This window comes from Aotus nancymaae, unplaced genomic scaffold, assembly GCF_030222135.1.
Source record: "Aotus nancymaae isolate 86718 unplaced genomic scaffold, 86718_ANA_hifiasm-v0.15.2.pri h1tg000067l, whole genome shotgun sequence".
Lineage (NCBI taxonomy): Eukaryota > Metazoa > Chordata > Mammalia > Primates > Aotidae > Aotus > Aotus nancymaae.
Genome location: NW_026988482.1, coordinates 33,332,607 through 33,359,730, shown reverse-complemented (window position 1 = coordinate 33,359,730; position 27,124 = coordinate 33,332,607). Strand labels below are relative to the sequence as shown.

Genomic DNA, 27,124 nt, shown 5'->3' with positions numbered 1-27,124 from the left:
TAAGTTATTTAGTGGTGACTTCTAAGATTTTGGTGCACCTGTCACCCGAATAGTGTACACTGTACCCATCGTATAGTCTTTTATCCCTCACGCTCTTCCCACCCTTCCTCTAAGTCCTTAGAGTCCATTGTATTATTCTTATGACTTTGAGTCCTCATAGCTTAGCTCTTACTTGTAAGTGAGAACATACAATGTTTGGTTTTTCATTCCTGAGTTACTTCACTTAGAATAATGGTCTCCAATTCCATGCAAGTTTCTGCAAATGCCATTATGTTGTTCCTTTTCATGGCTGAGTAGTATCCCATGGTATCTGTGATGTCTGTGTGTGCGTGTGTGTGTGTGTGTGTGTGTGTGTGTGTATCACATTTTCTTTATCCACTTGTTTATTGATGAGCTTTTGGGCTGGTTACACATTTTTGCAGATGTGACTTGTGATGCTATAAACATGCGTGTGCAAGTATCTTTTTCATATAATGACTTGTTTTTCCTTCGGGTAGATACTCAGTAGTGGGATTGCTGGATCAAATGGTAGTTCTACTTTTAGGAATCTAAAAGTTCTCTTTAAGGAACATTGCATTCTCCACCAACAGTGGGAATGTGAAACCTCTTAGAAGAGATTTTAAGACCCAAGTATACAAGGGGACTTCAAAAAGTTCATGGAAAAAGCCTACTATGAAAAAACTATACGTGGATTTCAAAAAAAAATTTGTCCCAAAATAAATTGGACTAACTTATTATGACGTGTTTGAACAGAATCTAGTTTGAAGCACTAAGGAAGGATAAGACATCAATTTGAAAAAATAGCCTCTATCAGAGCAATATGAATTCTGCTAAAATTGAAGCAAGAACCAACATCAAATTTATGGTGAAGCTTGGATGGAAACATAGTAAAATCATTGTTACTTAACAAAAACCTTATGGGGACAATGCCTCCAAATAAATCAACAATTTACAAACTTACTTTAAGAAGGGATGAAACAATGTTGAAGATGAAGCCCTCAATGGCAGATCATCCACATCAATTTGTGAGGAAAAAAATAATTTTATTCATGCCCTAATTGAAGGGGACCAAAGACTAACAGCAGAAACAGTAGTTAATGCCACTGACATCTCAACTGATTCAGCTTACATAATTCTGACTGAAAAATTAAAGGTAAGCAATCCACTCAATGGGTGTTAAAACCATTGTGCCCAGATCACCTGCAGACAAGAGCAGAGTTTTCGTTGGAAATTTTAAACAGGTGGGATCAAGATCCTGAAGCATTTCCTTGAACAATTGTAACAGGAGAAGAAACGTGGCTTTACCACTATGATCCTGAAGGCAAAGCACAGTCAGAGCAATGGCTACCAAGAGGTGTGAGTGGCCCAGTCAAAGCACAATTGGACCAGTCAACAACAAAGGTCATGGCAATGGTTTTGGGGATGCTCAAGGCATTTCACTTGTTGACCTTCTGAAGGATAAAAGAACAGGAACATCTGCTTATTATAAGAGTGATTTGAGAAGGTTAGCCAAAGTTTTAGCTGAAAAACACCCACAAAAGCTTCCCCACAGTCTTTCTCCACTACGACAATGCTCCTGCTCACTCCTCTTGTCAAAAAAGTTCAATTTTGCAAGAGTTTTGTTGGGAAATTATTAGGTATCTACCTTATAATCCTGATTTGGCTCCTTCTGACTTCTTTTTGTTTTATAATAAGGAGCACCCATTTTGTTTTGTTTTGTTTTGTTTTTTCAGTTAATAATGTAAAAACACAAAAAGACTACATTGATGTGGTTATATTCCCAGGACCCTCAGTTTATTCGGGATGGACTAAATGGCTGGCATCATGGCTTACAAAAGTGTCTTGACCTTGATGCAGCTTATGTTAAGAAATAAAGTTTATATTTTTATTTTATCCCTTAATTTTATTTTTCTGTGAGCTTTTTGAAGTCCCCTTGGACCTTGCTTGAGAGCACAGCTGTCTGTTCATCTCAACTACATTTCACAAGAAGAAAAAATTATAACAGGGTAGCGGTTAGAGGTCTCATACTCTATGTAAGAGACTGCAGGAATTACTCAGTATGACATACTCTGCCTTTGACATATTGACTTGAACTCTCAAACCAGTCCAGTTTCTCTATCATCACTGCCATTGCCTTAATTCAGGCATTTCAACCATCCTACTAACAATATAATAGTCTACTGATTTGCCTCCAGTTCTACTGTCTCTACAAACCAACCCAGACACTCCACAAACAGTATCCAAAAACATATACCCCTGCCTTCTATTTTGTGTCATTGTGACATTCCCCTGCTTCACACAATGACTTCTGTTTTGCCTTCAGAATATAGTCCCTGAATGTCAGGGGTTATGTTCTTGTCTAACATTGCAGTCCTGGCATCTGCAGCACCTAGATGTACTTGGCCCATGAAAAGGAAGAAAGGAAGACAGAACAATGATAGATAAGATAGATCCCTTCTAATTAAAAGCTTTTGTAGATCTCTCCCTTGTACCATACCCAACCTGGAGCAGACTCTCTCACCTTTGCCCTTGCTTCAGTTCTGAAAGGAAGATTTTACTTAGATTGCAATCATTATGTTGAGTGTATATGATGGTAAAACATTCAGGAAGAAATTGAACAGTCCAATCAGTCACCCAAATATTTGTTTTAAAAATTCCAACCTTTATAAATAACTAGATGCTGCGTTCTGAAGGGCGAAGGAATAGCTTACTGAAACTGAATGTTAAGATACGCATTGTCAGACACCAAATAATGTCTTCAAAATGTACTCTGCTTTTAGTTTTTTCTCTATTCTATCATTTTACATCCATTTATTATATATATATATTTAAATAGTTGAGTCAAATTGGAAGAATCTACCATGACAGGTACATGCAGTGATCACGCAGTTTAAATGTATTATTTTTTAACAGAAAAATCTACCTATTGAAATAGCACTATGTTTCTCATTTTCATTATCTACTTTCATTGCCATTGATTTCATGTTTGTAATTCTTCCTTCATTGGATTTAAAAATTTAAACTTTTGGCTGGGCATGATGGCTCACGCCTGTAATCCCAGCACCTTGGGAGGCTGAGGTGGGTGGATCACGAGGTCAGATTCAAGACCAGCCTGGCTGAGATGGTGAAACCCCATCTCTACTAAAATGCAAAAATTAACTGGGTGTGGTGGTGCATGCCTGTAATCCCAGCTACTTGGGATGCTGAGGCAGAGAATTGCTTGAACCTGGGAGGCTGAGGTTGCAGTTAGCGGAGATCGTGACACTGCACTCCAGCCTGGGTGACAGAGCGAGACTCCGTCTCAAAAAAAATTTTTTTTTAACTTTTGCATTTCTATGGATAATCACAGAACTGTGGACTTGGAAAATTATTGTAGCTTTTATTTTCAGCTTTCCAAGTATTTATGCTTAATGAGGTTTACATTTTGTGGAAATAATACACTTTGTAGAAAAGACTAAAATTTTCATGTAAGAAAAATACTTTATAAAACATGTTCTATTATCTATTGCTCTTGAAAAACAAAACTGCCCTACAATAAGGTAAAAATGCTTCCCTAGACCCACTTGCATGTATTAATAGAGTACCATTTCTCTGCTTAAGTAAGCTAAATACCATCAGTTCTAGTTATTTCTTTTTTCCATGGAGTTAACTTATCAGAAAGTCAAAGTATGTGATTCTTAGATGTTTTAGATGACTTGCAATGGATGCTCTTCTTTTAGACATTCTTTGGAATGAATATGAGTAACTACTTCTTCAATGTTCTCTTGTTATTCATAAGTAGAAAATATGCCTTACCCAGACCAAATACTGTATCACAGGACATTTTAGCAAATGGTTTATACCTATTTGCATTGCTAGTTTTAGTTACTCGTATTTTTCTTTACAGATTAAAGTAAAATCTACATATATGTGCTTTTGCTTTATTCATAGAAAATATGAATTTATGAAGAACTTGTACTCAGTAACCTATTCACAAATTTCTGCTCAAAATGATTTTCATTTTCTTCCCCAATGTAGGGTAACCACAGTATCCAAGGTTCTCCAGGCCCAACAACTGGTCCTTCAGGGTTAACTCAGTTAACTTTAGAGAGCCTGCTGGGGAAAGCTGCAAGGTGGACAAGTAAGGAATATATAAAGAGTGCCTACACAGAAGCAGGAGCCACAGAAAGCCAGGATTCCTCAGCGAAGCAAATAGATAGAAATGACTTTCAAATGAGTTTGTTGCCTACACCATGCCTTTCTCCAACTGGAAGAAGTTGTGGATCCTCTCAGAAAACTCCAGACCCCCTAATCAAAGCGAAGGACCTACCAGCCCAGCAAGTGCCGGCTTCACTAAATAAAATCTCCCTAAAAGAAATCTCAGGGGAAAGGCTGAGCTCGATCCCCGAAGCATCTGTAAGTGGTTCCATGTGGTTTGTAGATACTGGCAATATGTCCTGCTGTGTTCCATTCTGTTCCACACACGTTTTTAGCAGTATCTATTTTTCATCATTTGAGTGATTAGTAATGTATTTTCTTTCCTATTCCGATGTGTTTTAGTTCAGTAACAGCAGCTGTTAAAGAGTCTACTGCACATCCTGAGGATAATAGAAAACCTCATGTTTTTAATGAGAAAGATAATTATGTAATCTTCATCTTAACAGTTATTTTTTTATTTCCTAGTTACTTCCCATAATTTTTAGTTATCACTGCCTGCAAATTATAAATGATGATCTGATTTTTGAACCAAAAGCTTGCCAGTAAAATTGACAGATTTTCAATAACAATCTACATTAGGAGCCGTAAAAACATCATTATTCTATTCACCTTCTGGTCTCTCTGCAGCAGTTCCCCAAATAATAAATGGTATGAGTGAAGGTTAGCAGTAAAGCAGTGTCATCGAATAAATCCCTTGGCTAGTTTGGTGGCTGTATTCATATCCATCAAATTGATTTTTTCCTTCCGGTATTAGTACTTTTCTTTCTTCAATTCCCCTATAAGCTACACTTAGAAACTAGAGAACAAGTGAGGCCATGCAGAATACATGACATGTATATTCCATTTGTTTAAACATAAAGATTTTCTTTATGTTTTATGTCCTAAATATTCTGTAGGTGTTGCATTGTAAAGCTTTGGTTCAATTATGTTCTAAGCAACTTAGAGTGGATTAATTGTTAGCTGGCACAGGTAGTAGATATATGCATAATTATCATCAGCAAAATAGAAGTAGCTAATATTTTGTGAACATTTATCATGTGCCAGTCAATGTACCAAGCCCTTTTCCATGAAGTATTTCACTTATTCCTCACAGCAACCTTGCGAGATAAGGACTGCCATTATTTGCACATCATTTTCAGATGAGGAAACTTATGAAACTTTAGCATAGTTATGCAGTTTTTTCAAGGACAACAGCTAGTTAATTGAGGAGGGACAACTTGAACCTAGATTCTGACTCTAGAACTATTTCCAGCCTGCTCTGCAGCATAAACGGGGGTTAGATTGCTATGTGGGATATATTACTATATCCACCCTACTCTGCTGCATAAACATGGGTTAAGTCTTGTAAAACTGATAGCCTCTCTCAAGAAACATCTAAAGATAGAACTGAAATGTGTTCCTCTTTTTCTGTCACATGCATGTGTGCGCGTGTGTTTGTGTGTGTGTGTGTGTATATATATGAGAAAATAGTAAATCACTTAATCTAGTGAAAATGTATTTGCTTCGTGGTGATTTAGGATGAAAGTTGTCAGTAATTGTTTCCATGTTTTTCACTGTTGAAAACTTTTCTTCAAACAAACGTTCTTGCTCTACCTAATTGTAATTTTTTTCCTTTGGTTGTGCTAATGAATTTGAATGTAGCTAGTATACTAGCCTATGGATTTACTCTATAGTACTGCTTCACTTGACTGCAGCCAATACTGGGCTGCCAAAAACAGAAACCCAGTCTTTGAGAAGCATTCCACTTAGTTACCCCTCTAATTTCTTGGTCACTTACCTCCTATTAGATAGAGTCTGTCATCCAGTATATCCAAAAGTTAATGATTTTCAAACTTCTTATTTTTTCTGTAGAAGTAGAACCAATGCACAAAGATAAGTTTGGAAACAAATGAACTTGATGTACTCAACAAAGTGCACTACCTAAAAAATAGTTCTCTCTGACAATACCAGGAAATAATAAAAGGAAGAAAGAGACCAAAGCTTGGAGGAAGAGCCAGGGACTTACTCTCGCCTGTTATCTTCATTTAAGAGGCTTTTCTGATAAGACAGTTTCCAGAAACCATTTGGATTATTTCAGGAGAACTTTTCTATAACTACTCACTGTACATTACAAAGTACAAGCCTTGTATAGCTCTTCTTCCTCACAGGAACACTATAAGAAACTATCATTCCATTTTACAGTTAAGGAGACTGACTCAGAACAGTCATTTCAAAGGGATGAAGAAGGGGAAGGAACTTTATCTGTGGTGAGGGGATAAAGGTATAAAAGCCTTGTTTCCCATATGTGCAGAGAAGTTTTCCTCAGTATCAAAACTCAGACAAATAAAATATTGTATCTCAGCCAGGTGTGGTGGCTCACACCTGTAGTCCCAGCACTTCAGGCAGCTAAGGCAGGAGGATCGCTGAAGCCCAAGAGTTGGAGACCAGCCTGGGCAACAAAGTGATACCTCTTCTCTACAAAAAAATAAAAATAAAGAAAGAAAATTAGCTAGGCATAGTGGTGTGCACCTATAGTCCCAGCTACTTGGAAGGCTGAGGTAGGAGGAATTTTTGAGCCCAGAAGTTCAAGGCTGCACTGAGTCGTGATGATACCACTGCACTCTAGCCTGGATGACAGGCAAGACCCTGTCTCAAAAAAAAAAAAAAAAAAGTTGTATCTCTGACAAGCCATATGATCATTACCATCTATGACTCACATTTGTGAATGTGATCATCTTAGTTTAATAGGACATAAAATAATTGAAGTCATAAGGCGTTCTGCCTCATTTCAAAGCAAATTTACAATGAGAATGGAGTGTTCCTCTATAGACACCTTTTAGACACCAGCATTTTCTCCACTTGGTATTTGCAGCTAAGAATCTATGAAAATTATCTATAGATAAGATAGGGTGCTTACTAACTCACAAAGGGATTTTTCCCCAGATCCCAGAGACCCATGGCGTGACTTTTTTAAAATAACTACTTTATTGAGATTGAATTCACACAACATAGAACCGATCCTATTAAAGTGTACAATTCACTGGTTTTTAGTATGTTCACAGAGTTGTGCAGCCATCACCACTATCTAATTTTAGATCATTTTCATCATCCCAAAAGAAGCCCTATACCCAGTAGCAGTTACTCCCAATTACTCCTCCTCCCAAACTCTTGGTAACAACTAATTTATTTTTTGTCTCTATGTATTTGCCTGTTCTGGACATTTCGTATAAATGGGATCATATAATATGTGGCCTTTTGTGTCTGACCTCTTTCATTTAGCATACTGTTTTCAAGCCTCATTCATGTTGCAGCACTTCATTCCTTTTTATACCTGAACCCATGGTATGGATATGCCATGTTTGTTTATTCATTTATCAGCTGATGGACATCTGGGTTGTGTCTACTTTTTGGCAGTTATGAATGATGCTGTTATGATCATTTGTGTGCAAGTTTTCACATGGGTATATGTTTTCAATATTCTTGAGTCTATTGAGTAGAATATAGGAGTAGAATTTCTGAGTCATAAAGAATTTTGTGTCTAACTTTTGAGGAAATGTCGAACTTTCTCCAAAGTGGCTGCACCATTTTACATTTCAGCTAGGAATGTGTGAGGGTTCCAGTGTCTCCATGTCCTAATCAATGCTTCTTGTCTACTTTTTACATTAAGGCCTTTCTAGTGGGTGTGCAGTGGTATCTCACTGTGATTTTGATATGCAGTTCCCTCGTGACTAATGATGTTAAGCATCTTCTCATGTGCTCATTAGCCATTTGCATATCTCTTTTGGAGAAATACATATTCAAATCCTGTGCCTATTTTTTAATTGGGTTGTCTTTTCATTGCACAGTTGTAGGAGTTCTTTATATTTATTTTAGATAAAAGTCCCTTATCAGATATATGATGTGCAGATATTTTCTTTTATTCTGTGGGTTTTCTCTGCATTTCTTTATAATGTCCTTTGAAGCACAAAAGTTTTAATTTTGATGAAGTCCAGTTTGTCTCTTTTTCTTATGTTGCTTGTGCACTTGGCATTGTAGCTGAGAAACAATTGCCTAATCCAAGGCCACAAAGATTTATTCCTATGTTTTCTTCTAAGAGTTTTATAACTTTAGCTTTTAAGTTTAGTTCTATGATCTATTTTAATCTATTTTTTCATATAAGGTGTGAGGGGATGGGTCCACCTATTTTTTTTTTTTTTTTGCATGAATATCCAGTTGTCCCAGAACCATTTTTTGAAATGACTATTTTTTCCTCCATTGAATTGACCATGCATGTAAGAGTTGTTTTTCTGGTCTCAATTCTATTCCATTGATCTATATATCTATTCCTATGCCAATACCACACTGTCTTGATTACTGTAACTCTGTAGTAAGCTTTGAAATCAAGAAATGTGAATCCTTCTACTTTACTCTTCCTTTTCTTCATTGTTTTTGCCCTGATGGGTCCGTTGTATTTCCACATGAATTTGAGAATGAGCTTGTCAATTTCTGTGAAAAAAGCAGCTGGGATTTGGGTAGGGATTGCACTGAATCTGTAGATCAGTTTGGGAAATATTGCCATCTTTTATTTCTAAGTATTTTATTATTTTTTATGCTATGGTGAATGGAATTTTTTAAATTTTATTTTGATTTGTTCATTTCTAGTATATAGAAATACAATTGATTTTTGTATATTGATTTTGTATCTTGCAACCTTGGTGAATTTTTTATTTCTAGTATTTTTTTAATTTCCTATGGTATGTCTATATGCAAGATCATGTCATTGCAAATCGAGGTAGGTTACTTCTTCCTTTCCAGTCTGGATGCCTGTTATTTCTTTTTTCTTGCCTGATTGCCCCAACAAATGGATTTACTTTGAGTGCAAGTTTTTCTTTATTTCATGGTAGTTAAGATTTAATACTTTGACTATTGTAGCTCCAGTATTGAACTCTAACACAGACATGATAAGTTCAATCAGGCCTAGAAGTATACTATTAGTATGAGTCGTAGTAAATGTACTTGATGCAAGAAGAAAATTTTGAGAATTATTATGGGACTAGAAGTCCTTCTAATATTACTATGAATGCAGGTGTGAAATCATCTTTGCTGGCTAGCATTATAGTTCATGTATTTAGAGCACTAACATGTTGATTTCTGTCACCTAAGCTATGTCTCTAAAATAAAGGCCCTTCAGATGAGGGAATATAGTTCTTTTGGCTCTGCTTCTGGATAAGTAGGAGCATCTCCTTTTCTGTTGAGCACCTACCAGGCCAGATATTCTCCCAGGTGCTAGACATGTAACAGTAACTAAGACAGATAAGGCCTCTTTCCTTAGAGGCGTACATGTCTGTTGGGAAGTAGATAAACAAATTGTGTGTGAATTAATTATAAGCCACAGCAAGTGCTGTGAAAGACCATGAAAGGAACTTAGCCGTCACCTTAGCCATCAAGGTACTGCAATCAAGAACTGTAAGTAGACATCCCATTGAAAATCTGTGCTCTTGCAAAGTGCCAATGTGAAGCAGCAACTTGATGACAAAGGAAAATAAAAGACTCTTACAGAAGGAGGTACAGGAGAACTGTCCTAATCCCATGACATGGAAGAGTACTAGTAATTCGTAAGGAATGTTTACTGACAATGATTTGCTAACTGCTTGGTAAACTTGTTCCTTGCAATGTTTTATTCATATTTTAATAGATTTCTCTATTATTAGGTTCAAATATTTTTTAATTAAGAAAGAAGTACAACCCTCTGGGTAATATTGCAACCATGTAGATAGCTGGTAATTAAACTTCTTTGCACGTATAACTGTATTCAAACAATTTTGAACGAATCATTTTAAACTAGATAATGTCATTATGTGGTTCTTTAAACAAACAAAAAGACTTATATAACAGGCTTTGCAGCTCCAGAAAAAGTTTGAGCTTATGGAAGAATGGTTAGTTTCATAAGAAAGACAGAACATGCTACCAATTATAAATTCAGGTATTCTCTTTAGTAAAAAAAAAAAAAAGAGATTACCTTTTTTTTTTTTTTGAGACAGAGTCTCACTCTGTTGCCATGCGCCAGGCTGGGGTGCAGTGATGCGATCTAGGCTCACCGCAACCTCCGCCTCCTGGGTTCAAGCAATTCTCCTGCCTCAGCCTCCCGAGTAGCTGGGACTACAGGCACATGCCACCATGCCTGGATAATTTTTGTATTTTAGTAGAGATGGAGTTTCACTATGTTGCCCAGGATGGTGTCAATCTCTTCACCTCGTGATCCGCTCACCTTGGCCTCCCAAAGTACTGGGATTACAGTCATGAGTCACTGCGCCCAGCCTGAGAGACATGACTTTTAATAGAAAAAGAATTGTAAAATGAGCCAGATAACTTTTGACTTTAACCTTTATATCTCCATTTTTGAAAATCAAAGCTGAATAATAGAAGGACACTTTTAAATATATTTTAGGCCATAGAATAATGTGAGCACATTTTTCCCTTTAATTATCAAACCATTTCCTTTGGATAATGTAAAGGAATTAGTTTCGTTGCTTCCCTGATATATTTGAACTCAGTATTGGAGTAGAGAGATATTATCACATTTTTTAAAGTAATAAAAGTCTCTGCAATTTGTGCTCTATAAACTTGGAGGCAAATGAATTTGTGCATTATTTTAGTATTTTTAAAGCATTGCTTCATTATATAACATTCTGCCTTTTCTAGGGTATATAATACTCTTTGTTCAAAGAGAAGCCATCTGTCTCTCTTTCCATTTGCCACTCAAGTGTGCAATTTGCAGTCGTTTTTACAATACCCCATTGTTTGAAGAATCCATAAATGTTTTTCTGACCCTTCACTCCCTTCAGCTACAACAATATTGCATTATTTTAAAACACCTGTTTCAGAGTCAGGTCACCCTGTGTATTAGACATATGTTCATCACCCTGGCCAACTGTGTAGGTTCACTTAGGGGTGGTTCTCCCTCATTTTGAAGTTTCTACCACATGTGCACAATGGCCTCTTGCTGCCCTGGGTCACTTGATAAACAGCCTTCCCCAAACAGAACCCTCTGTCAAAGCTGTCTACATTTTCATTCTCCAAGACTGAAAAGTCAGAAGCAGTGGACACCGTGGCTCAGAGCACCAGCTGGAATCAGACAGGCCTGGAGCTGAGTCTTAGCTTTGTTCTTTCTTATCTATGCAACCTTGGACACATTTCTTAATGTCTTTGAGCCTCAGTTACCTCATTTATAAAATGGAGAAAATAATACCTATCCCACAGGGTTGTTTTGAGTGTTAAATTAGTGCATGTAGAACACCTAGCCCCTAACCTGAAGTATACTTTCTTCTACCTTTTGCTGAGTGGTTAGGCAGAAATATAAACCGGTATGGCTGGCATTCTAAAGCAAATGAAACCTTTTCAAATTCATAAAGTTCCATAAATTAATTACAGGTACTGTTCTATAAGGGTGGTAGCTCTGTGGTTGCATGCTTCCTGCTCTCTGTTTAGAGTTGAATCAAGTGCTAACACAGAATGAATTTCTGTGTACCTTCCGCCAGGTAACATATTGGCGTGTTCTCAGGGATACCCGAAAGAGAAAAATATTTATAAGCAGGAAGCAGTGTCTCTCCAGTCATTCCCCAGAGACCACCCTTTGTGTGTCTACCTTGTTCACGTAGCTAAATGGCAGATGTGTAGCTTCCTGGTTGATGTCTTGAATTGAATTTGGGCAGAACAAGTAGCATTTCATAAACCATAATACTAACCATGGTGGGAATGTTTCATTTACTAAAAGGGACACTCCTACCAAAATAGCTTTTGGAAAACAGTCTGATATTTGATGTTTTGTCAAAACTGCTCTCTTTTCTTGTCTTAGAAAATACAGGGTCCTTATCTCAGTTTTATCTGTCAATGCACTGCTGGGGATATTATTGAAACTGCAGAATTTGGTGATTAAATTACCTTTCCACTGCCAGTAAAAGTATTTGAATTAGGCATAGAAATTTTCCAGGTGTAACTTGTTCCTATCCCTCTGCCTTCTTTTTAAATATTTTTCAGACTGAACCCTTGCTGTGCTGCAGAACACTTTTCTTCTTTAACTTTCTTTGTAGCTAATGTTTAATTTAATGGTTGCAAAGGCAAAATGGTGTGGAGTAGAAGTATTTTTAGGTAAGTAAAATGGAATTATGGTTCAAATTTGGGGTCATGGTATGGAAAAGCAGAAGTCATTAAGACATTTTGATATCTCCATTTCTAAGCAGCTTGGTATGCAAAGAGTGTGCCCGTTATTCTAATGAAGAGGAGAAATTTCAAGTTCTCAAAAGTTTCATAATAGGTACAAAGACTTGATGGACATTAAGGTACTATCAGAAGTATGAGTAAATGAAAATACATTGGCTGTTTAGCCAACACTATGATGGTTCACTGTCAATTCTAGTGCTAAGGTTAGCATCCTACTCATCAGATGTTTATTGAAGACATTTATCTTCTCTGCTGTCTTGGTTGTCCCAGTTTTAAATAGGAGCAAGTCGTACTTACCTCCTCATGGAAAAGGCACTGAGTGTATTTCCTAAAAGCACGGAGATCTGAAGTCCTTGACTCAGAAGCTTTTATGCGACTTTAATGGTTTAAGGTATCTCCCATATGCCTGGCATTCTGCAAGGTGCTCCTTACTTTATCTCGTCTTCATCCCCAACCCTCACAAGAGGCCTTATTATTCCTGTTTCACAGACAAGGAAGCAGAAAGGCTCCACCTCACTCACATCTAGATTGTGACAAAGCAGTGTCAAATCCAAGAGTTAGGGACAGAAAAGCCAGGGCACCTTCCACCACAATGGGCTGCTACCCCCAATTAGCAGCCACCAAAAAAATGTCATGATTGTATGGCAACTTAACTTCTCTCACCACTTTATGCTTTAAAGTATTTTAATGTGCAAAAGCACACACAAATGTTGGTGTATCTGTCATTACTGTATTCAACCAAAGTTTTACATTCCAAAACAGCTCGAGCTTATTTAAAGTTATCATCTTCCCAGTCCAGATACATCAGTTGGTTTACCTTCTCTATTTTCATTTCTGTAAACAGTCTCAGTAATAATTTTCCTCCTGGTTCTTTAAATAATATCTTAAACTACTATTTATTAAATGGCTACTGTACTTGTTCCACGTACAAGGCTACAGTGGCCCTGTAGATGGCATATTTTTGAATACAGTATGAAACCTATTCAATTTGATTTTACTGTATTCCTTCTAGTGTATAGTTAATTGTTAAATTTGAGACGTACCCTGAACTCAGAAGATAGGTGCTGGAAAATTAAGATTCGTTTTTCAATTCACTTTAAGGCTACTAAGAAGAGTTCAGCTCTATTTGTCAGAGAATTCTTTCTGATGATTAGCATGTTATCACAGCAAAATGTATGGAAATATATTTCTATTTAGGTTACAGAGTAAAAGGTTATTCTATATAAATATAGCACATCCATATAAAGATCTTTTTTAAAAAAACCTTTCATGTTCTTCTCCAAAAAGAGACACACATATATGAGATAGAAAGTTCTCTATCTCTTTACAAAGAATTTTTCCACTAATTGGTTTAATTACCCAAGAATCCGCTACCTAAGACATTCTTAAGCGAGTGGTATGCAGAATTGAGCCAGAGTTATGAAATGTCTTCAGGGTCACATGCCAAAATGTTTATGACAGATATTTCAAAGGCAGCATCAAGTCTGGTTATGCCTAGGTCCACATGCCTGCCATGAATATAACACACTGTCTAGATTCTGACCAGCTGGTTATGGCCTAACTCCTGATTCCTGCTATGTTAACTCGATATAGCATCCTTTAAATTGAGCAAAATGTTTCAAGTTGTACTGTGGCTTGGTCTTTAAGCTTTACTTTACTCCTTTGCATGGTAGAGACACATGCTGAAAGCTACAATAAATTGTGAATGAGTTATGTGCACAAATATGTGTCACTTACAGCTTGTGCTTGTGGCTACTGTCTTCTCTCCTTTCTTTTTCTTAGTGGGCCTACATCCCCAATGAATCAGGTTAAAGTCTTGTGTGTGATGCCTAGCTCAGGAATCTGAAACAAGTTTTCAGGAATGCTAGTAAAGAGATGTCCTGGAACACTAATTTACCATCAGCTGTTATTTAAAATGTCACTGTGGAGATTAAACACTGTCTGCAAATAGCAATAGAGAGAAGATTAATCCTCAAATTCAAATGGCAATTAAAGTTTAAAATTAGCTTTGGAAAATAGACTTCTAGTACTTTTCTTACTGTCATGTTGGAGTCCAAAACCATCTTCCAAAACTTTCTAATGACAGCTTTAAATTTTTAATAAATATAAGTTTCAAACCACCAGTCATACTGACTCCCAGCTACATTCACAAAATGCTTTTTTTCCCTCCTAAGACTGTTTAGATTGAGTTTTCCAGTGATACACAAGTGAGCCTTAGACTTTGTTGTTGATCGGATAAGCCTGTAAGTTAATGAGTCTTTGCAAACTGAACACACCCATGTAACCATCTTCTGGATCAAGAAAGAGCAATACCAGCACCCCAGAATCCCCATTGTGCTCCCTCCCTGTCACTATTCCTTCCTCACAAATAACTATCCCCACATGTCGTTTTACCAATATGTACTCTTTTGTGTCTGGCTTCTCTCACTTAGCATTTTGTTCATGAGATTCAATACATCAGTCATTTCACTGTTGTATCATAGTCCGCTGTGATTATATAATCATTTATGTGTCTATTATATTGTTGATGGGCATGTGGGCGATTTCCATTTGGAAGCTATTAAGAATATATATTTTGGTAGAATCTTAGACTTTTAATAGGACTTGGGCAGAGAAAGGGAAGCCATTTGGTCTCCTAAGGTTTAGATTAATTATAGGTATTCTTATCCTTGGCGCTTTGGAATAGTATTGCTGACTTCATTTCTGAAACAGTAATGTATAAGTATTACTTGATAGTCTATTTAATTATTTTTTATGAACACAAGCTCCCTGCTTCCAGGTTGCCCCATGTTTTTCTTCCTAATAGTTGGAACGTGCTGCCATTTTACCCTCCTTCTCTTTCAAGCCCCAAGTTGGGGACCGTCTCCTCCATTCTTTATGAAGTTTTAACTGATCCTCCACAAAATGACATTTCTCTTTTCTCAAAGGCCAGACCATTTTGTGTATCTCCCTTCTGAGGAGATACTCCCTTTATGTTGTTTTTAATGTTATATCCTAACAGCTACCATTTCCTTTGTAGTAGTGCTTTTTTAAAAGGTTGCACTTGGAATAATTTTTTAAAAATACAGAGGTGGGGACTGTTTGATAGTCCTTTTATTGAAAGTTTTTGCAACATGATGTCTCTTGGGCCATGACTACCAGGCACTGTCACAACGTAAGCCTGATACTTAAAGAAAGTCTCACAGATTTTGTAGGCTCCAGAACAAAAGTAACATCCAGTTTTCTCCCAATTCTATTTCCCTTCCACCCATAAAGAACAGAATGAGGTTCTTGGTCTGATCTTATCCTATGGCCATGTCTCATTTTTCTCCACACCTCCACTGTAGACTTAGCCCTGTGTCACCCAAAGTTTAGCAGAACTGGTTCCTATCTGAGGCTCACAAACTTCTATTATCAGATATTTGATTAATTCAGCTATTCTATCCTAACATCTTAAGGAATAGATTGGATGAAGGGCATCCAGTTGAAAAGTAGTTTCTGTTTGTTGTTTTCTCTTTTTGCTGGAGTTATCAGTTTTCCTTTTAATCATTATCAAGGACCTGTGTGATCATTAATACCATACCTCAACGTATGCTACCTTATTTTAGAGTTATTTTCTTTATAGCTCTCAGTTGCCCTGATAGATGTAAGGTTTATGAAAGCAAGGCCATACCTTACTTGTCTTTGTAACTTCACTGGCTTAGGCTTCCAGTAATGTCTGGAGAAAACTCAGTGAAAATGAATGACTTGAATGGCTTGGAGAGCAAAGGACTTGCTTGCCAATCTGAGCACAGCTGAGTTGTATATAGTCCTCAGCCCGTTGCCTCATTCCTAGGACAAATTTGATGGATAATGTCTCCCCGCTTTCCTACAAGGATATTTTGAGATGAAATTGAGTTATACATAACATTTTGAGCCTTTCAGAAATGGTATTACATAAACCACTTTGCCTCTCAGCAGTTGTGTAATTTAGTTAGATGACATCTTGTGCTGGAGTCCACTTTAATGCAAATACTTTAGTGCAAAGCTTCTTAAAAATAACGAATAAGTGATTTAGCCTTTTTTGATGATTTTGAAATGATTTAAGAGATTGCTAATCAAAAACATTTCAGAGGACTAAGTTAATTACCTGATTCCACCACCACTTGCTCTATTCGTGATGCTGGAAAAAGTTACTTTCTTCTCTCTGCTGGTTTTTGGCTGCCCCTCCCAGAGGGTTGTCAAATACATTTTACTGTTGTATGAAATAAAGTCATGGAAATGCAGAGTTCTAAGCAAATGTAGCATCAACAGTGCCTGGCACGTAATAGGGTCTCAGTAAGTTTCTACAGAATAAATTAATGAATCATTCTATTTCCATTACTGCAATGGAATATAGGGAATATCCCAGCCATCTATTTCTTCAGCCTCAGCTTCAATACTGTCTGCCAGTGGTGGAGTCCCTCCAAAGGCCACTAACTGCATTTGTCAACAAATTTAATTACTTTGAAATGCCACCTTAGACTTCTGTGAGGCATTCTATGATTCCACTGGGCGGTTAGTCACATCTGTGCTGCATTCCTCAAGTGTCTTACTCATACCTCTGTTGTATTTCTCACAGTACATTAGATTTCCAGTTATATTATATCTCTCAGGTCTCTCTTTGTAGACTATGAATTCCACGAGGACAGAGGTGTGTCTTGTTTTCTGTGTGCTCCTAGTTTCTAGCATAATACAGAATGGATGAAAGACTAGAAGGAGGGGGACAGAGAAATGAGAGGAAATAATAATAATAACAGGGACTATATGTATTGATTGAGACTCAGTGGTCTCTTAAGAGGGCTGTGCTCATCCCTTAAAGTGTGTACCAAAGACAACCCCTTCAGATTCAGGAAGAAAAATTTAAAACAATTTTCTTTTTTTTAATCCTAACCATTTTAATTCCCATTTTTTATGTATGTTTTGTACTCTACATACTATTTTAAAATAGTTGTGTATATATTTAATTCATAAATAAACATATATTACAAAGTACACATTCAGTTTCCATTAAAGATACAAATCATACATTTGGAGACGCCCTAGTATATTTGTTTGTCAGCTGCCTCTACTAAGCATTTGATGTAATATTATTTCATTTAATTCACCACAAATCCTGTGAGGTATGTATTGTGGTCCCCATGGTGAAGAAGTTGATGCATAGAGAGGTTAGGTAATTTTCCTAGTCATTTACAGCTGGTAAGTGGTGGAACTAAGGCCCAGGCTTAGATTTGTCTGGCTTACCCACTGCCACATCGTCTCTTATTCTTCTGTCCTAGCACCCAGGGTTGTTCTTCAGGCACAGTACAGCCTTGTGGATTAAATAAGTAAACTGAATGAATTACTTAATCATACATTTTAAAGCTTTCTTCTTAAGAGAAATTGTGTAAATTAAAACAAAATTTCTTTTTCATTGTAAAAGTGTGTATTGGCAATGATGAGCCAACTAACATACCTATGTAACACATTGGAATGCTTAGTCCCATTTCTTGACTGAAAAACTGAAGAACAGCAAGTGACTTGTTCACTGCTGCAGTTAAAGTCAAGCAGCTAGTATTCTCATGTTCACATCTGATTACCAACCTGCTCTTTTAAAATTGAAATATAATTTGTATGCCATAAAATTTACTCTTTTAAAGTATGAAATTCAGGAGTCCTTAGTATATTCACAAGATTCTGCAACCATCATTTTGACCTAATTTCAGAACATTTCCATCACTCCAAAAAGAAAGCATATACCCACTAGTAGTCACTTCCCATTCTCTTTCCTTCAGCCGCACCATCCTCTAATCTACTTTCTGTCTCTGTGAATTTCCTATTCTAGACATTTCATATAAAGTAAATTACACAATATGTGGCCTTTTGTGTCTTACTTCTTTCAGATAGCATAACATTTTTAAGGTTCATCCAGCCCTTCATTACTCTTTAGGCTGAATAATATTCCATTATGTGGATAAACAAAAATCCATTCATCAGTTGATAGACATTTGGTTGTTTTCACTTTTTGGCTATTATGGATAATGCTACTGTGAACATTTGTGTACAAGTTTTGTGTGAACATGTGTTTTCAGTTCACTTGGTTTATCCTTAGGAGTGAATTGCTGGGTCACATGGTAACTCACATGTTTAATGTTTTGAGGAACTGCCAAACTGTTTTCCAAAGTGGCTGCACCATTTTACATTTCTGCCAACACTGTTTGAGGGTTTCAGTTTCTCCACATCCTTGCCAACACTTGTTATTGTCTCTTTTTTGTTGTAACCATCCCAATGGGTGTGAAGGTATCTCATTGTGGTTTTGATTTGTATTTCTCTAATGACAAGGATGTTGAACATCTTTGTATGTGTTTATTGTCCCCTCAACTACTTCTTTTGAATTTAAATTATTCCTATTTCCTTATTTATTTTTGCATTTTTCATTGGGATATAAATTTTATTCTTCTTCTTGTGATACCTATTTTGCCCCAGGAACTCTGAAAGCATATTAAATGCTCATGAAATCTCTTATTAAGGGTTGTGTGGCCTCTCATAGTGCCAAGCTGCTCGTGCCATGAACTATAAGGATTTAACTGAGTTTCCACTGATAAATTTTTAGGAAGTCTCCACATCACATTATCAGATAACAAGCTTTTATAAATCCCACATTATGATGATAGTAATACTTTATTGTAAAGCATTTAATGTCATAAGAACTCCAAGAATTTTTTTCAAAAAATTTTTTTAACTTTTTACATTACTATGAGGCAGAAAAGAAGCCAGCAGATGCCTCAGGGAGTCCTCCAAGAAAGTGTATGTAGAGATATAAATATATAAAAAATTCTAGGGTGTCTTGGGAAAAAAATAGTTGTTAGTACAACCAGTGTTTCCAGATGTACAAGAAAATTTTCAAATTGCTTTTAAGTTATATGCCAGTTCTGCGTCTAAATCACACTGCTCATATGTGATGCTAATATTTTAGTAATGTTGAACTTAATATTTGCTATCAAATCTAGTTTAGGTCAGAGAGAAAGGAAGGGAAACGTTTTGAAAATTCTATATGCCAATTTCCACCTGTACTGTGAAATAATATTTATACTAGCATCTAAAGATCTATAGTAGTATTCTTTTTCAAAAAGTACTTGACAGATGACACATACAGTAAATCCACCTTGGTTGGAGTTATGAGATCTTCCAGGCTTTCAGAACTTACAGGTTCCCATCTTACATTCAAATTTTATTTGATGGCTTTTACCAATACTAGTCATTTTCAATCTTACTGCAAGTTGAATATATTTGGTAATTATGTTTACAATGATGAAATTAATCAATTCCCTCAGAAACTGGGCTTTTCAATGGCAAACTTTTTTTACAAAAAAAAAAACTACATTGAGTTTTTGTTTACTTGATCTACAAAAACTGGTTGGGCACCTACAAGGCACCAGATCTAGGAAAGGCAGTGAGAGCAGAACAATCATGGTGCTTGCCTTTATAGAGCTCATAGCAAACCTGCAAAGTCCAGAAACGATTCCATCACTGCAACTGTGATCAATGCTAAAAGTGAAAATTTTAAGATTCTATGAGAGGGTATCATAAAGGAGCTGACCCAGTTTATGGTTGTCAGAAAAGGCTTCCCTGAGGAAGTGATACATAATTGGGGACCTGAAGGGAGCCTAAGCATTAGCAAGAACACAAGGCAGAAGGGACTTGCATGTGCACAGGACTAGGGAAGACAGGACTTGATGATTTTGAGGGCCTTAATGAAGGACAGAGAGGCTAGCGTGTGAGGAGCAAAAGGACAGGAGGCTGTGTAGTGGATGGGGCAGGCAGCGCATGGAGGCATGTTAGGCATTTGGGCCTCTGTCAATTGGGGAGCTGCTGCAGGGGTTAAGCCTGTGGCATTTGTTAGTAGCCATAGAATTAATAAAGGCCAAATGATCCTTTGTTATTTTCCTCTCTCTTGGTCAGGAATATGACTGGCGAAACTATCAGCCCAGCCAGATGAGTGAATCTGAGTTACAGATGCTGGCGAGCCTACGGCGGCAACAAAATGAAGAACTGGAGGATGCTGGGACCTCCCATGGCCTGAGTGCATCCCAGGTGGACAACTGTAATGTCAGCATAAGTACCAGCAGTGACGACACAACCACCTGGAACTCCTGCCTGCCACCTGTGAGTCCCGAGCTTTGCAGCTTCCTCTCATTGCTTATCAAGGAGCAAGTTTCTTTCTAACAAATCCCAGCCTTGCCTGGAAAAGCCAGGACCAAAAGGAGAACACACCCTATGAGAAATAGTTAGAGCCCATTCTGAAATAGTGTTTTAGAACTTGGGACAGAAATTAGAAGATGACAGTCTTCTTAAATTGTCTTATTTACCTTCAGAGAAGGTATATATGATGATATATCAAACCACACATTGAAAGAACAAAAAGAACAATTTTACTATAGATACTGGGTGTCCCATTGTATCCCCTGTTCCTAGTATAAGCCATGTGGCACATACAAGAGGCTCAATATTTGTTAAATAAATATTTGTTAAATGAATGAACACAGAGGAAAAGACTATAGATATACAAGTATTCCTTGGATATGAAGACAGAAAAGAACTTCTGTAGTAGTCACCAGGTGTTCACTGACTCCTCCCTGTGTCCGATGGGCCTTGATAGGCACTGTGGATGCTTCAGAAGCTTATATTCCTATGTGCTTCCATAGTTAAAGTACTTTCAGTGTGGCCTATTGCCCTCACTATGGCCTGGCAGAGGAGTTGAAACAGGTCTTATTCTACCTGTTTTTCAGGTGAAGAAAGTAAAGCCTGAGTCCAAGCTTCCACACCTGGTCAGTGGTGGAGCCCAGAGCAGAGCCCAGTGTTTTAATTCAGTCCATTCTCTATAATACTGTCCTCAAGGACCTTACAATTTAATTGGAAAGACAGAGCATCCATCAAACAGTTCAATACAGCACAAGAAATGTCATAAAGCAGAATAATAAAATCATTGCTATAATAATAGTAATTAGAGCTACCATTTCTTTAAATACCTAGAGTCATTTTAAGACCTCCACAGGCCTAAGAAACATTTACTCACAAGGCTACATTCAATATCATAGCAAACAGACTAAAATATACTTTTATCCAAAAGTGAATATGTTTTTGTTATACAGTTTTTAAAGGAAATATAAAACCATATAGCTTTTACTCATTTATATACAACTATATAAAGATTGAGTTGAAGTGTAGTTGACAGTGGATTAGTTAGGTTTTAAGTATTTAATTAAATACCTATTAATTTTGTGATTTACTTTTCATATTTTAAAGCCAGTTTTTTCCAGGTCTCCAACATCTTTGTAGATCTTGGAAATCTCAGAGGCCATGGCACCTAATGCCTTACATGTGTTATCTAGTTTACTCCTTAACACTACTGTGTGGTAAGCACTGCTGCAGAGCTCTTGAGTAATGGAGGCTCTTGAGTAAAGTGAATCAGACCTAACTTGGTCTGACTTCCAAGTCTGGGCTCCTGACCACAACGATGTGGTGACTCAGTTGTCAGATGAGTGTTATCCAGTGGATATCTGGCTATCCAGTGGATGGTGAGATTTCTGTGCTCTGGGGAGAACTTACTCAAGTCTTCATGGAGGAGAAATTCCAATTGGCTTGATGGGGAGGAAGGATGATGTCAGTTATATATTAGTGCTCTTTATCCCTATGTTGCATACCTTCAGGTTTCTCTTGCCTTAGTTGTGCTTTCGTTAAACGCAACTATCAAGCGTGCGTACATAACACTTCTGGCAGCCTTGGTGCCAAAAAGTATCCACCCAGACAGAAAAATATCTGACTTCTGGTTACTCTGGTTAGAGTATCCTTGTAGCCAGGCTAAGATCATAAGAGTCAGTTGCAGATTTTTGCCAGTACAATTTGCAATAGAATTGAAACATTGCCTTTCTTATAAAATATTCTTCAGCAGTCATTTAAACTGCAAATAAGAAAGAGAACAGTGGCCTCCTGATCGAGCTTATTCTGCCATGAAGTAGCTCAGAGACCAGCATTACAAAGGGCAAGCTGAGGAATGATTATTTATGGACTGAAAAGGCTGAACTCTTGGTTGCCCTGGATACAGTGTTCTCATCACTGTCCTGTTCTGGCAAAGAGTGAAATCTCCTGCATGACAACTATTCCACACTAAAAGTATATGGCCAAAAATAACACCTTCGGTAATGAACTTAATAACCCCTCTTTTTGACCAAATGAGACATTAAGAACAGTCTAATTTTTTTAGAGAAAATATTGAAAAGCCTACCTTTGGTGTTCATAAAATATGTTTATTATTGCATCAGAGTCATCTATCTAACATTGGAACTACTGCCAAATGGAAAATTGTATTCCTTAATGAACTCTGTGTCTTGTTGCTTGTATAGAGTTTAGATAGAGCAATTTTACAAGCATCATTGTGGTCTTTTTGAGTGCTCATGGCTTTCTCATTAAAAGTTGTACAGGGACAGCAAAAAAGAAGAAATAAAATAATTCATAACTTTATTCATCACAATAATATCCAACTTTTTTTTTATTTTGAGACTGAGACTGAGTCTTGCCCTATTGCCCAGGCTGGAGTGCAGTGGCCCAATCTCGGCTTACTACAACCTCTGCCTCCCAGGTTCAAACAATTCTCCTGCCTCAGCCACCCCAGTAGTTGGGATTACAGGTGCCTACCACCACACCCGACTAATTTTTGTATTTTTGGTAGAGAATGGGGTTTCACCATGTTGGCCAGGCTGGTCTTGAACTCCTGACCTCAAATGAACAGCCTGCCTCAGCCTCCCAAAGTACTGGGATTACAGGCATGAGCCACCGCGCCCAGCCTATCCCACTCTTCTTTTATCTCAGTGAATACTGTCAACATCCATACTGATCCTTTAGCCAGAAATTTGGAAGAAATCTTCATTTCTCCCACTCCCTTATCCCACATCTAGTTGGTCTCCAAATCCTAAGAATCTTTTCTCCTTTTTACCTTTAACCCACCCTTCCTAATACCACAGCCTTGGCGCTTTTCCTTTTTTCTTTTTTCCCCTTAATCCCATGACAGATTATGTGCTTTATTTTTTTTTTTCCAATATTTACTTTAGATTCAGGGGTTACATGTGCACATTCGTCACTGGGGTACATTGCATGATACTGAAGGCTAGGGTACAAATGATCCAGTCATGCAGGTACTGAGCATTCTCCCCAGGAGTTACTTTTTCAAACTTTATCCCTTTTCTCCCTCTCCCCTTTAACAGCCTCCAGTTTCTATTGTTGTCATCTTTACTTCCATGAGTACCTGATGTTTAGCTACTGCTTATAAGTGAGAACACACAGTATTTGGTTTTCTGTTCCTGCATTAATTTGCTTGGGATAATGGCCTCAAGCTATATCCATGTTGCTGCAAAGGACATGATTTCGCTCTTTTTTAGGGTTTTTGCACTTTATTTTTCATCTGAATTCCTTCAACAGTCCCCTAACATCTCTGTGCCTCCAGTCCAAGCACCATAACCTGGTGGTTTGGAGCATCAGCTCTGATGTCAAATTGCCGTGGTTCAAATCCAAGCTGTGACCCTTATAAAATGCTTGGCACTGTGTCTGAGACATAAGTACTTAATAAATAAAGGTTAGCTGTCATTATTATTATCATTAGTACTCACATTAGTGAGCTTTCTAAAGCCCAGATCTGATCTGATCTGATCTCTTCCCTATGTAAAGCCCTTCAGTGACTCCCCCTCACCTCTTTAGTTTGACATATAGGAGCCCCCATGACCTGAGACTTGCCCTCTCTCCAGCCTCATCTCTCACTGCACCCCGCCTTTCACTCCATTCTTTAGTCTCACTTGTGATTACCTAAATGCATTCGGCACATTATCGCTGTACCTTGGACCTGATTAGCTTCAAAACTTAGCTCCAAACTCACTGTAGCCCTTCTCCAGGCCTCATTGTGAAGGATACCCCTTCTCTGCCACAAGAGCCAGGAGAATCTCCATGATAACTCTCACCACAAGCTTGCTTGTCCGTGTCACATTCACTCATTCCACACATATGTTTCTGAGTGGTACAATGTGCTGTGAACAAGAATGGCTGCTGAGGATACAGATAAAGCCTTATCCAAGTTTGAGGTGTTCACAGTTTTGGAGGGGAAGCCCAGGTAAATGGCTCACTGTGACACAGGGTGGCAAGTGATAGTAGAATAACGAGTTATGGGAACATGTGAGAGGGACCGATTCCACCTGTGGGTTTCAGGGATGCTTTCACAGAGAAGGCAACAGTTAAGCCGAAGTTCAATAATGAGTTCAAGTTGGAATTCCAAGTTCCAAAAGGGAGCTGAATTAAGTTTGTGGTCGGGGGGTAGACGGGAGTCTCTTCTTTAAGAAGATAACCTCCTCGTAGTGCCTTTGTTTCTCTGTCAGCTTGCATAGCACATGAAATGAGTTTTTCTTGTCTCACTACCCATCCCACCACCCAATATACACCCAGGGGAACCACTCTGCTCCTGCCACACTGTCGACTTGGCTGTCACTAGGTGGGCTGTGCCCCGTATTCAGATCAGGCCGTGCTCAGCTCTCTGTCTGGCAGCTCCCTAATCCCTCTTCTCTGCTTAAAAAATGGCTTTTTAATATCTGTTTTGGTTTTTTGGTTTTGGGCTAAATTTTTTATTGAAGACTAATTTTTTGAGCCATTTTAGGTTCACAGCAAAATTGAGAGAAACCCCATTATCAATGTCCCCCACCTGAGTGGTTGTTACAATTAATGAACCTCCATTGACACATCGTTATCACCCAAACTCCGTAGTTCACATTAGGGTTCACTCTTGGTATTGTGCATTTTATGGGTTTAGACAAAGGTAGTGACATGTATCCACTATTATAGTATCTTACAGGGTAGTTTCACTGCCCTAAAAATCCTCTGTGCTCTATTTGTTTATCCCTCCTTTTGCTTATTTCTGAAGGCCCAACTCACTTGTCACTGCTTCATGAAACCCTCCTCAACTCTCATCCCACCCTGAACAGAATTATTCGCTTCCCTCTCTAGGTCCCTGTTATCTTCAGGCTCAGTTATAGCACTTACAACATCAGCTAACCACTGTTACCGGTATCCCCAGGCCGGGTTGTGAATTCCTTGAAGGCAGAACCCTGCCTGTGTTCTTTCATCCTTCCACGTTGAAGCACAAACACTGGCACAAGGCATCACAGCTGGTTGTCAGTCGTTGCTTGAATGAATCTATCAATAATATTTTTTTAAATTCCTTTTTTATGGATGAATTCATGTCCTTTGCAGGGACATGGATGAAGCTAGAAACCATCATTCTCAGCAAACTAACACAGGAATCGAAAACCAAACACCGCATGTTCTCACTCATAAGTGAGAGTTGAACAGTGAGAACACATGGACACAGGGAGGGGAACATCACATACCAGGGACTGTCAGGGTGTGAGGGAATAGGGGAGGGATAGCATTAGGAGAAATACCTAATGTAAATGATGGGTTGATGCGTGCAGTAAACCACCATGGCACATGTATACCCATGTAACAAATCAGCACATTCTGCACACGTATCCCAAAACTTAAAGTAAAATTTAAAAATTCATTCTTTACTCTAAAAGAAGGTAATTTTCATCAAGATTCCAAAATAAACATCAGCTTTGCTTTGCTTAAATAAATCCTGAGTGATGCATGTAATATTTTTAATTCAAGATTTAATAAATTGATATTAAATATACACCCAAAGGAAAATCTCCTTCTGAGCAGGGCCTCACTACCAATAGGAAGAAAAAGAGATGTAGTCAGGTCCCATTCGGTTTAGCATTTTTACCTGACCACTTCACACACATTGCAGTCTGAAGCCAGAAAGCCTATGCAGAATAAAATGAAGTCTTTAGCAAAATCCATTGTGTTTACCACAAACTTTGATTCCTCGGCATCTGTACAGTTCAAAGTAATATGTACTGTTTAAAAGGTGTTTAGATATAATAAATTAGTCATTTAAAAGTGTAATTAAATGTAACCATATTCCTCATAGCAAATTGGCTTTTGTATGCATCTCTTGCTAAGTAAATCAAACCTACTGAGAAATCCATTGGCCTTTGACAGACAAATTTTTCAAAGTTTCTAACTTAGAACCAAATTCAATTAAAACAATACTTTACAACTTCTGTGGAAACCAGGCTACAAGTAATCAATTTTGGAGAGTTTCTGTTAGGAGTAGCCCTCATGAGATTTATTCAAAAACTAGGCTCTCAGCAACCTTCAGAAGGGTGCTGGGAGTTACTTATAATGAATTTTAATTGAATTCTCTCTTGATGAGGGATTTTGATTGACAATACCATAAAGCCATATCACATGTGTGTGTGTGTGTGTGTGTGTGTGTGTGTGTTTTCTTTTTTTTAAGGAATAGGAATAGCTATCAATGGACACTGCTTCATGTGATGCCTAAATAAATCTAAACACTAGATCGGCCAACCTAGGCTCAAATCCCAGATCTGCCATTTATGGACATGATCACCTTTGAAATGGGAATAATAAAAAGAACCTTCCTAATACTGGCATTATGCAAACGAATGAGTACATGAAATGCATGTGCCCGGTGTTTAGCAGAGTAAGCTTACACTGTCAACTGCTGCTCCCCTGAGGTTATTCTCCTCAGAGGGCCACTTGAGTGATCAGAACAAAATTTCTAGGACATTGTCCCTTTTTATGATGACTGAGGCCTGTAAGGGTAAGCAGAGATTCTGTAGTCCTTGATGTGAGTTTAACCATTGGCATA

At 37.7% G+C, this 27,124-nt stretch overlaps 1 protein-coding gene across 8 annotated transcripts in view; it reads left to right on the top strand.

Moving 5' to 3' along the window:
* The window catches only part of CFAP20DC (CFAP20 domain containing), a 350,823-nt gene that overhangs the window by 206,160 nt on the left and 117,539 nt on the right, over window positions 1-27,124 (top strand). For all 8 annotated transcript variants that reach the window (XM_012462831.3, XM_012462830.3, XM_012462834.3 and 5 more), the window contains 2 exons: window positions 4,018-4,395; window positions 20,314-20,517. In XM_012462831.3, the coding sequence (XP_012318254.1) occupies window positions 4,018-4,395; window positions 20,314-20,517 (582 nt within the window). The remainder of the gene's footprint in view (window positions 1-4,017; window positions 4,396-20,313; window positions 20,518-27,124) is intronic.